At 35.5% G+C, this 12,508-nt stretch overlaps 1 protein-coding gene across 7 annotated transcripts in view; it reads left to right on the top strand.

Annotated features, from left to right (window-relative positions):
• DMXL1 (Dmx like 1) overlaps nucleotides 1-12,508 on the top strand; it is a gene marked incomplete at its 3' end in the record, with an annotated part of 85,734 nt that overhangs the window by 50,890 nt on the left and 22,336 nt on the right. For 6 of the 7 annotated variants that reach the window (XR_013924704.1, XM_080370937.1, XM_080370939.1 and 3 more), the window contains 4 exons: nucleotides 688-764; nucleotides 948-1,075; nucleotides 2,821-3,069; nucleotides 11,686-11,849. Coding sequence is in view for 6 of the 7 variants with exons in the window: in XM_080370937.1 (XP_080227063.1) it covers nucleotides 688-764; nucleotides 948-1,075; nucleotides 2,821-3,069; nucleotides 11,686-11,849 (618 nt within the window). Of the gene's footprint in view, nucleotides 1-687; nucleotides 765-947; nucleotides 1,076-2,820; nucleotides 3,070-3,444; nucleotides 3,607-11,685; nucleotides 11,850-12,508 lie in introns of all 7 variants that reach the window. The other variant, XM_080370942.1, reaches the window with a different exon arrangement.

The following is a 12,508-nucleotide window of genomic DNA, read 5'->3' as shown; positions in this document are numbered from 1 at the left end:
CCTAGTGTTTGGTTATATCTTCCCTGAAGTTTTGTATGTGTTAGGTCCCAAATCATGTTTACTTTTACTAGGGTTTTCTAGAGAACACTCAAGAGATTGCTAGGTGTCTAGTACAGACTTTGTTTCAGAGGGAGCAGACAAATAAATACAGTAAACTAATTTTTTTTTTAACTGAACCTTTTTTGATCAACAGATTCTTTAGTTCTTGGGGATACATTGAGAAAAGCATCAGCTATGATAAAAGTACTGACCTATGTGATAGTGACTATATTTTGTGTGTGCCCAAGAAAACTAAGCTGCATTATAATTTTCATTCTGACCAAGGACTTTGTATTATGAGCCAATATATTGCTACTGTCTTAGGGTATAACCACTTACAACTGCTGTATAGAGGTTTAATATGTTGCTGTTTCTTCATTGAAAACATTGCAGCTAGCGTTGATCTGTGATTATTGGTTGGTAGGGTGAGTGAGTGCTTCCCCATCCCCTTCATTGCAAAGTGAATTGATTTATCTGAAGTGAATTCTGAAGAGACTGTGTCTTTGTAAGTTATTTTTGCCATCAAGTGCTTATACCTTCTATACTCAGTGCTTGTTCCACTGTTAGAAATCTGTGTGCTTGGAAGGCTATGATACTAATCACTGTTTATCTTGAGTGTAATATATTCTATAAAACTTTGTCTTACAGATATATGTAATGCATACCTTAGCAGCGTCACTCTCTGCTTGCATCTACCAATGTCTTTGTGATGGCCACAGCTACAGGTAAATGTCTATACTTTTTAGAGAATGGTCAACACACTAATTCACTGCAGTGGTAGTATAATAGTGCACCAGAAGGCAGTGCGCACGCCTGACTACATCTATAAAAGGCTATAATTTAAGTAGTTTTAAACATAACTTTTTTTTTTTTTAATAAATACAACCTCCCACTTTTCTGTTTCACAGCTTACTTCAAGCAAATCAGTTTACTGGAACAGTGTATCAGACAGTGCTATTAACTCAGCGCCATTCTCTAAGAACAACAAGCTTAGAAGAAACAGCGACTCCTAATACATCACCTGCTCAGTGGCCAGGTATCTAGAGTTGATTTGTTTCTTCCCTCTTAAGGAAAACTTAATTGTTTGGTTCCACTGTAAGAGCATGTAGCTATGCTCTGAAATTTTCAGTAGTATTTGTAACAGCTGTGTGGTAAAAATAAGTTATTGTAATAAAATTTTATCTTTATTTTTAAAAAGCTGTAAGCTAGTGATTCTGGTTATGCATCAAGTCGATTTATATTGTTTTCTCTTGCTAGAAAATGTCAAGGGGGCTTGAGTGTAAAGTGCAAGTAAACAAAGTAGGATGAAGTGTTGTCCTGTGCTCTACTTGCTCTCTCTGGAGGCAACAGATCAGTCTCACCATTATTCTACTTCTTATTCTTGAAAAGGAATTGAAAGGCTCTTAGTTTGTGCCCCATCTCAGAACAATTGTAACTTATATACAGCTTTTGGACTAACTTGAAACTATTGACGATGAGAAGTTTATCATTAATCATGTGGGTAATTCAGATAATCCTTGATGTGTGCTGGGATCTATGCTGTGAAGCTATACTGGTCACATTAGAGGGAGTGTAAGCTACTTAAGATATGTCTGTCTGAGCTTCAGTTTACAGCACTAAGTGTAAAAAAAACCCCATGCTTTCATATTACAGGATTTCTTTTTCCAATAAGAAGATTCCAGATTAAAAAAAATCTTCTGGAGAACCTTAAGCAGTTTTTGTGTTTAATGCTGTACTGTTTTTTTTTTTTTTCTTCTGCAAAATGCTCTGTCACTGGATCTACAGATTTTAGAGAGAAGCCAGATTTCTCCTTATTTCATTAGTTGCAGAGTTAAACTTGTAATAAGTGAGGCAAGGCGTTGTTAGCAGTTGTGCTTTTATAGGTAATGTCACCTTGAACTGATTTATATATTTTTTTTTAATAGCTTCACATGCTTTATGTGCCAATGGGAGAGTATGATACAAAGGAGAACTTTCTGGTCACTGCTATTTGTATTTTCATTTGTGTGCAAAGTGCACAGTCTGTCACAGTCGGAGCCACACCTACAACTTTTTGTGGGAGCATAAAAACTGCAAGATGTTTAGTTCTTGGGTGAAAGAACACTTGTCAGACAACGAATAGTTCAAATTGATACCTGTGACTTTTGGCTCTACCAAGTGAGAATATAGCATTTCAACTTAGATTTATAACTCCTGCATAACACTAACTGGTATAACAGGCACCACAGGAAAGTCAAGAGTAGAATAGTATTTTTGTTTTAACTGTAAGATTGGAAGCTATGTATTGAATATACTGTGCACTGTATTAAAAGGAGAGAGTAAAGACCTAACCTTTTGCAAGAACTGGAGTCAGAAAAGAGTGAGTTTGAGACATGGGGGAAAGAAAGATTCATGTCAGTAACGTAACTAAATGTTGTATCATAGAGTTTCAGTACCAGGGAGTGGAATTAAAGCTGCCAGTAAGATATATCCCCCAAATTGAGTGCTTTTTGTGATTATTTTTGTTCCCCTTCTCATTCTTGAAAGAGTTGCTGTGTATTTCTTTAACTGTTAATCCAAAACATGAAGCTGAAAAGCTATAATAATCAGTTAAAAATAGATGCCATGCCATTTTCTCCTGGACTTTTCAATTTCCTCATAGTCTTTTTCTACACTAGAAGGTACTAAATAACATAGGTTGCCAGTCAAAATACCCGTGATAATCCAGAGCAGATTCTCACATACATATGTGCTTTTTCTTTTTTTTTTTTTTCCTCTTCCCCCTCACCCCCCTATAAACAGGAATAACAGCTCTAATACGTCTCTTGAATTCTGCTGGTGAAGAAGCTCAGCCAGGTCTCACAGTTTTACTTTGTGAAATTCTAACTGCGGTCTATCTGAGCCTGTTCATCCATGGCCTAGCAACACATTCTAGCAATGAGTTGTATAGAATTATGGCTCATCCACTTAATAACAAAATGTGGTCTGCTATCTTTGGAGGAGGAGCTCATACGCCCAGCAGAGGACAGCTGCAATTAAAGACAAAAACTGGTTAGTTCTATTGTATTACTTACATTTGTCTTTTGGGATTTTTGACAAAATAGTGTGAGTGCTGGAAGCTTGCGAGTAATTTCTTTAAATGCAGTGAGAATTCAGTATGGCTTTGTATGTGCAAAAAAACCCAAGGATCTAAAATTATTGGTATAGATATTGTGTAGTAGACAGGAGGAGGCAGAAGTGAGTGGTATTGAAATAGTTTCCAAGTAGCACAACTGCTGTAATGTGAGGGTCTTAAGTTCATCTTAAAGAGAAAATTTTCAGTACTATTACAGCCATTTTCAATGTTAATTTTAAAGCTTTCCATTTCTCTCATAATAAGAATATATTCCCATTTTACAACTACAGTATGTTTTCTCTCTTTGGCAGGTAGGCACTTCCCAATGCCTAGCCCACATCAGGTAGTAGTGTTCTCCATGGAATGCGTGGGATTTTCCAAATCCCTTACTGCCTTCAGTACTCATAGTCCTGCCAAACCTTCAGGCAAGATACTAGATTTAGTACTAGGCCTCTACATGCAGTTTGCTATGTGTGATTTTTTTGCATACGTAGAAAGACAGAAAAACTTCTGTTTGCAAGCCATGACATCAAAATTTAAAGTGAAGTTCTGTAATTAAAGCAGCAATTGAATTGGGCCTTTTCAAAAAATCAGAAGTGCTGTTGTAATCTTACTATACTTCACTTGAAATCGATATTAAATATAAAATTACTTTGACCATGGTTTGAAAGGATCAGAAGTGTTTCATATCTTTGGAGAGCTGCTTGTTTTGCTTTTCGAATATAAGCATTATTATGCATGTGGATTTCTAAGTGTTCATTCTGTATGTTACAAAGAAAAGGTTTCTTGGTGGTCAGTTTTGATAGTCTGAGAACCCTTTAGGAAAGCATTCAACCTTCAGGTGTTAAACTCTAATGATTATAAATTATCCCGAGGTCTAGAATTAATTCTGTGATGCTTTTCTTTCTGGAAGAGGTTTGTGCTCTGTAATTTAGTTGGACTGTTATAAAACCAAGAGCAGCAATCCTACAGATTATCTATTTTTTAAAAAAGAAAGATTATGTAAAGATAAATTTATTTAAACCATGCTGATTTTGTACGTCACATCTGAATATGTATATAAAGGTGTAACTAACTATATAATTTTTATTGTTATATTGTTATTATTGATATTAGATGAATGTTACATATAAGAATGCCTTGCCTTTCATTTAAGGACAACTGAAAATGTAGTCTAAGTACAGCCTTTGTCAGACATTATTTTCAGAGTAAAGATCAAGATTGATTTCTTATTCCAGATCTGATCCATTTTCTCTGTGGTATTGAATAAATACTTCATCACTTTATTAAGGCAAATATGTTCACCATATCAGAATTGTTGGAAGGCGTAACTGGCTTTTGTTGGCAGTTATGTTTCTTAGGTGTTGGTAACTGAATTCTGAGGTGTGTTGATGCTCCTGCTACTACTGTTTTAAAATTATAATTTTTACATAGAAATGTGTTCTGAAACGTATACTAAATAGCTGTCTACTGCGTGTTTTTCTTTAAAAAGGATGTTGGCTGTCTGATGGCAGAGATAGTAAAACTTGCTGGAAGAATCAAGACTAAAAATTCAAGGGAAGAAAGGTCCTTTTTAAATACTAATTTGTGGGGATAATCAAACACTGGGAAAGGGGCCTAGAGGGGTTGTGGAGTCTCCATCTTTGGAGCTATCCAAAACTTGAAGGCCATTACTTCAGTAAGCCCTGATCTGATTAAGGGGTTGGACAAGTCCCTTCCAACCTACATAGTTCTAGGATTCTGTAGGTCTTTAATTTGTTTTCAATATGTATTTATCTGGAGCAAATTTCGTGGAAGAGAATTTTTGAGAAACATCTTTCTCTGTCACTTTAAATTAAAAAAAAGGGGGGGGCGGGGAGAAAGGGGAAAAAATAGGCCCACATTGAAGCAGTGGAGTCAGGTTAAAATCAAATATATTTTTGAGCCTTTGCTGTGATCCCTTACTTTTTTTTCTGACACCCAGAAACGAACACTGAGAAGTGACCAGAATGCTTGTTCCAGTCAGCTAAGGCATGCTATTCCATAATAAGATTTAGTTGGTTTTTTTATAGCTTCCCATTTTGTTATGCATAACTACACTCTTTTCTCTTCAGTTTATTTTTAGACTTTTGGAAAATGTCTTTACTCTCCAATGGAGATCAAAAGCCAAAAATTCTCAACATTAGAAGTTCTAATATAATAACACTATATGTCTGCATGTCTTCTCCTCCTTGCCTTTCCACCCCCAGTCCTTTAGCACTTTATCGTAATATGGATTTTGATCTTCAAGTTTCAAACTTGTTTTAAGAGATTATAGTATTATTTACAGAGCTGGCCAATAAAGTTAAGTGATTTCCCTTTCTGATCTTTGCTTTAGTTGACTTGAGCGTATAATAGTTTCGGATATAAAATTCCTCTTAAATAAATATGATCTTTTTTTAGACACAAACTAAGAATCAGGAACCAGAAAATAGTTCCTGGTAGTCCTGTAAAATCCTGGCCTCTGTTAAGAATTAGTTTGTATGAAAAACTATTGTTTTATTGCCTCTTTCATAGTAAAGATCAGACAAAGCATAGCAGTTCGAATGCTTTCTGGAGCTGCCTGATGTGTTATATTTTCCAGATGTGTTTCTTGGTTTTGCAGTTGCAGCAAATGATTTTGACAAACTGGGTTAGCATTTGAGAATTTAGATTGTGTCTTAAAATTGTGGATAGGTTTTGTTTTCAAAGAGGCAATCAGCATATGAAAAATAATGCTATTGTTGATAATAGCAGACCTTTTCAAAATCATATTTACACATAGTTTCTCTTCAAAACTGTCTCAGAAAACTGTTTTGTAATTATGTAGATTATGTAGAGATGGTAAGTTATCTATAATCCAGAGGGTTCTTGAGGAAAAGTCTTAATTTTGCTTTAACAGTTAGAAATCCATAATTTCATTTCATATATTCAATTATTCCATGCTACCAGAGTAAATTAAATGCAAAATTCCTTCCTAAATTTGAGTATTTTAGAAGTACACTTTATAGACATAAAGTTGTCATTTTGGGTTTCAGATGTAGATAATCAAAAATCTGATAATACTGAAGATGAGTTAGTTTTCTCCACTAATTGTTCTAACTTTCCAAGTAATTAAAAAAGTTGTAACACAAATATTTATATCTGACTACTTTTGTAGGGAGAAATGATAAACTGTCAGCTCTTACTGTGGTGAGTTTTGTCTAACATGCCAGAGGTTTTGAGAAAAAGATGCCTTGAAAATGAGGATATGCAGTCTTATGTGTCAGTCTTAGGCGTGCGTTCTGTTGTTACATCCTTATGGTGGGTTGACCTTTGCTGGATGACAGCTGCCCACCAAGCTGCTTTGTCACTCCCTTCCTCAGCAGAACAAGGGGGAGAAAATAAGATGAAAACAACTATGTGGCCATATGGTATGGAATACCCCTTTGGTCACTTTGGGTCAGCTGTCCTGGCTGTGTCCTCTCCCAAGGTCTTGCCCACCCCCAGCCCACTGGTGAAGGGGGGAAGGTCAGAGAACAGCCCTGCTGCTGCGGGACGCTGCCCAGCAGTGGTCAGAACACCGCTGTGTTATCAGCACCCTTCTAGCTACCAGTACAAGCACGGCCCTACGAGGGCTGCGGCGGGGCTCAGCCAGACCCTATACAATGCTCTGAATTAATTTGTAGCTTTTGCTTGCTTTCCACAAACTATTATTCATGTCATCCTAGAAGACATATCGCCACTACAGGTTTTATAAATGTTTGACTTAAGAGTAACAGAGCATCTATGCAGAAGATGAATTTGGTGTTAGCCAAGTTTTGCTTAGGCAGTTATAAAGAATAAGCAAACTCTTAGAGCTTTTGCATTTATGTACTTGCTGTACCTACTGTGAGGTGGGTTTCATCCAGAATCTGAAATAAAACAAAAAACCATGAACTTGCATTAGTAGTGCTTCATGCTAGGAGCACTCTGCTTCAGGATAGATCAAACAGTGCTATGTATCTACTACTCAATTGCAATGTCAAATCAGAAACAACAGTAAAAAGCCTTCATATTTAGACTTCATCTCCAGGAATGGCTTAATCTCAGAACAGATAAAAGGACACAGATTCCTCAAGTTTTAAAGCCTTCCAGCTTGTGTAAGGAGCTACAACAGCCATGCCAAACTATTCTTTTTTTTAATGCAGGACTCCCTGCAGTATTGTTAGAAATGGAAATGTTGATGTCAATGTGAGAACAATTACCTTGAATTCCAGCTCAGAATTAAATTGCAGTGTTTGGCTTGTTTTCTTACGGTATTTCAGAGTACCGAGTATTTCATTACTTGTGTGGCCTTTCTATTCTATATTAAAGTCTTTGTCTTCTCACTATTACTGTTATATTATGGTTAAGTCAGCTATTAAAACAGATTAGAAGTTTAACTTGAAGTTTTTGCACTGTGAATGGTGGAGTTATTTTGGTTAAGTAGAAGTCTTAGATGATCAGAACAAGAAATGTCAAAAAAAAGTTTGTGTATGTCACCAAGTATTTTGTTGTGCTTATCTAGTTTTTTTAGGAGACTTCCATTGACTGTTTATTGAAATGCCCACAAAGTATATAATGCCTTCAGAAACATCTGAGAGTTCAGTATAACTTGCTTTGAAGATTCATTAAATGATGCATAAATACAACAAAGAATTTACAGTCTTGTATACATATAGTAATGAAACTGCAGCCTATGGAACTTAATTGCAATTGGTACTGTTGAATGCGAATTTACTAATTCCGTCACCTTGGCCACACAAGCTATTGCTTGTGATTAAGCAGAATATCATGTTGAAAACTTAAGAATTTAGGATTTGTAACCTTGCAAATTGTTTTTAGGTTTGAAGTTGTAACGTCCAGCAGTGTAGACTTTTACCATGCTGCTGTTCCAGTTGGCTTTCATAGCTTCCCAAAATTACAGAAATCTGTGCAGGCCTTTACACTTGCTAAAGTAGTTTGAGGTGTTTCAAAAAAATCAGTATTTCTTTGTCCTGTTTCTTGTCATTCCACTCTTTTCTGGACTTCAGCAGTTCTGATACTTGTTGATGCCTGCCATCAAGGATGATTCTTCTGTAAGAGGACAACTATATAATTTTACAGCTCTTCATGAAGTCTTGCATTTTTCATAGGGTTGTTGTGGTGTTGATGCTTCATGCCTGCACACAGTCTTCAATAAAATATAGTAACTCTGACTTGCATTTTAGTTTTTTGGGGAATTGAGAGAGATCTGCCTTTTAGCTCTTCCTTGGAAAGTGGACAACAGGTCTTTTGAATATCATTGCATGTCTTGGATCTTGGCAGAAATAGAAGCATTTTCCTTGTCTGAAATATTCTAATATTCTTGGAAAATAACGTAAGATTTATATTGGTCTTATGAGTAAAATGGGACCACAGGTAAATGTTTTGAATGTAGAAGTTTTAACTAGAAATGTATGAGAAATTTGAAAGTGACTATAATTGATCTGAAATCCCAAATGACAGACTTTTAATGAATTCGTTAAAGATCTCTAGAATGCAAAAAAAAGTTGGCATTAGTACTATGTATTTCAAACCATTCTAGATGGTTGTGCTTTCATTTGCCTTAAATACTGACTTTTTGTCCTGATGGATAGCCTGCATAGTCTTAAAAATACAAAGAGTGATCCAACAGAATGGAAAAAGAAAGTACTGTTTTAATGTAAAGCATTTGCTTTTTGAATTCTGCTGAGAAAAAGAACCTGCAAGCATATACTTGCTTATTTCTGTATCATGCAACACTTGCTCCTTATTTCATGCCTAGTTAATTTTTTTTAAACAATTGCTAAAAAGTCATAGTGATGCATGTGCATGCTCTTTCTTAGCTGATGAGCTTTAAATAATGAAATGAAAATGCATTGTACTGCAGCTATTGTATTTGCGACTTTTAGTACAGGTAAGTGGATTTCAAATAATATCTCTTAACAGGAAGAAAACCTGATACAGTATAGTAGTGCCACATGGACTGTTAAAATTTTCAGTTTCAAAATGAAAGATGAGATGTTGTCTTCAGATTTTATTAGATGCTATATATAAATTATTTTATAGTTCAGCTGGTTGTAATGGTAATGGTAGTCTTCTTACATGGTCAAAACTTTTTGAAAATCCTTGGAAAAACATGGGGTTTTCCTGGTCCAAAAATGACCAGAAATTAAGAAGAAATTCTGTCAGCTGCTGTGAATATAGAGGATTTGCCCATTAAAAACAAAACAAAACCCAAACAACAAAACCCAACAAAAAAAGATCATAGCTGTAAGGTATAAAAACCCCAAAGTGTGGTGGTGTGTTTTGTTTTTTGTTTTTTTTTTTAAATCAGCTTAAATCTTACCTCCCTTAGGGTTTACAGTTGGCTCAGTTTGTATTATGAGAATGCAAGTCTAGTACAACTGTTCTTAAATGAGCACTGATTTTCTTTTGTGCAGTGTTAGACCTTCTGTTTTCAAGTGATTGAAGTACCTGTAAGAGTTTTGGAGGAAATAGTCTTTCAAGCATCAGTGAAGAGCAGAAGTCTCCTGTGGATAAAACATGTCAACAAAAAAAAAAAAAAAAAAAAGGGTATAGGAAATACTCCTTTGTAGTAGTTCACTCCAGGTGTGCATGAGGATGCTGGCTTTTTTTGTGCCATCCACACCATTATTAACAGGAGAAAGTTAATTTCAGAAGCTTCAGTGGAGTTTAGTTTTGTGGGCCCTTGGCAGCAGAAGTGATTAAGGAAGGTTAAAACAATAAAGAACTCATTTGTGTTCATGATGTTTGTATTAGTTCATCCTTGTAACCTGTCTGGCCCAATGTGTTGATGCTTGAACTCAATGACAGGGATATCTAATCTCTAGGTCAGCCCTTCTAGCCTGCAGATTGCTTTCTTGGAGTCTATTTATTACTGCTGTTAGATCAGCCAAGGACTCAAATTGCAAGGCAACCCATATTCCCCTTTACTTAAGAGATGTGTAGATGAGATCTTTTATGACTAGCTGCCTAGTCTCAGTATTGCTTTGTGTGAAACAAAAAACCCACTTAAACAAGAAACAACCAAGAAATTTTTCTATACTTTTATTGCCCAACTGTGGGTTTTTTTGCGTTTAAAAAAAAAAAAAAAGACTGTGGTGGGGTGGAACTTTTAGTGTGTTCTGTGATTCCTTTGGGTGATGCTATAGTTTTCAAAGGTTCAGTGGAGAAGGGAGATTTTGAAAAGCTTAAGAAAAAAATAAATGTTCTGTACTCGGTTTAATAGGTATTGCAAGCTTTTGGGACTTCAAAGGATAGTTCAGAGAATCATCTCCCTTTCAGTCTTAGTGGTTTAGCTCTCTGTGTTTTACCTGTCTTGAACCTATTTAATTATTTTGTTATAGAAACTAATCTCCATGCATTACGTGTATCTATCTAAAAATAAATAAAAAAATTGTAACAGATTAGGAAATGGATTCAAATGCATTTTGTCTTTAATGGAAGGTGAAAATGAAGGCCACCGTGTTGTAATAAACCTCCAAATATGATTCCCTTTCTCCCTTGTCTCCACTTCAGAAGTGTTCCGGAGAGCCAGAACACTTAACTTACTGCTCAGGGCCTGTGACAATCTGTATCATTCTCCCTCTACTAACAGAAAGGCTGTACTAGAATACAATTTACCTACCAAGATCCGGAATGATTTCAGATTATCAGATGGCTATGTGAGCCTCTTTTTAAGTAAGCCATTACTTTTTCCGTATTTATGAAGTTGATACTCTTCAATTACAAGAAATTATAAGGGATCTGAAATGAGACTTGTTCATTAATTTATGACATAACTACACTAAGATATTTCTGATAGCTTGGATAAGCTGTTTCCTTAAGTACTCTAATCATCAAGAATGTAATTCAAATAAGTCTCTCAGACATCTCTTATTCTGACAAAAGTCAATGTTGGGGGAAGTGAGGGGACCCCTCAGCTTCTAGGAGTTAGTGTTAGTGGAAATAAGTAGTCCTTCCCTGCTTGATAAGGTATATATCAGATTGTATTAATTAAAGTGGGATCTTTTTTATATGCTGGAGAAATATATTGTCAGGACATAGGGATTTATCAGAACTGTATCATTTAGAAAAGAGTACAGACCTCCTCTGGAAGGAGGCAAAGTTAAAACTCGGAGTAGGAATGGCAAGCTTAGATATTTGCACTATATATTCTGAAAGAAGATACTTGGCTTGTGTTAAACAAGCACAATCAGTGTCAGTGGTGCTTATTAAAATAATTTAGTTTTGCAGTGTTGTTTCTGGAGCAACAGTATTTGCCATCTTTATTATAGGAAGAAAGCTTCTAATGCAGTTACTAGGGTAGTTCATTATTTGTGCAGGGGGGTTGCTGCCTCTGCAGTTCTAGTTATGTGTTAGTTTGGAATATTTGAGTATTAATGTTCTCTATGCTCATTTACTACAGATCAAATTTTAAAAACTTGTAATGAGGAAGACTTTTACTTTCTGTTATAAATCCTCTTATTTAAACCATCAGGGAAGTGAAGCAGACAGTTTAAAGCAACATACTGTATTTTCTTCCTGTGTAGATGATGGAGAGAAACAGCAAAAACGTTACAGGCTTTCACCAAAAACCTCTCCAAAAGAGAGTTCTGCATTGCCTGCACTGCCGTTGGTAGACCAGGAGTCTCCATCTTACAAAGAAAGATTTATTCCTCCTGAGCTTAGCATCTGGGATTATTTCATTGCAAAGGTAACTTTTTGCTATTATGACAGTTATATATCTTCTTTAATTTCTGGAATGGTAATTTTTTTTCATCTTAGCCTTTATTCTAGATACAGATTTAGATGTTTGAAAGAAGCTGCCTGGTGTTATTACTTATATTTAGCTTTTTCTAGAACACTGCCTAGAGGTATTTTTGAAACATTTTTTCTTAAACAGTTGTTAAGAAAAAAATTTTTTTTCAGATAATAGCGTGAACAAAACATGTTGCTTTTTACGTGTTGCAGGGTACAAATGTATAGGTGATTGTGGATCAGCCATTTAGGTGAACAAGGGAACTTGAGAAGCTTTTTATCATCTAATTCAAATGGGTGAAATGAACGTGTATACTTACTAGAAATTGTTACGTTGCCTTCTGTCAAGTCACTGGCATGTCATTGTGGAAAGTTATATAATTGTATGGAGTTGTACAGCACATTTCTATATTTAAAATCAGCTATATCATCAAAATAAATATATAAGCAGTATTTTATGAGCAAGGACAAAAAAGAAATTGTGAATACTGAATAACACAGTAGGGCATGAATGGCAGGCTTACCATAAATACTGAACTCTGTAGGCAGGGTATAGGATTTTCTTGTTCTTTAGTCCTCTGAGCCCTTGGAAGAACTAGAGAGAATATACACTGG

The sequence above is a fragment of the Falco punctatus genome (genome assembly GCF_963210335.1).
Source record: "Falco punctatus genome assembly, chromosome: Z".
Taxonomy (NCBI): domain Eukaryota; kingdom Metazoa; phylum Chordata; class Aves; order Falconiformes; family Falconidae; genus Falco; species Falco punctatus.
This window is presented reverse-complemented; position numbering and strand designations above follow the sequence as displayed.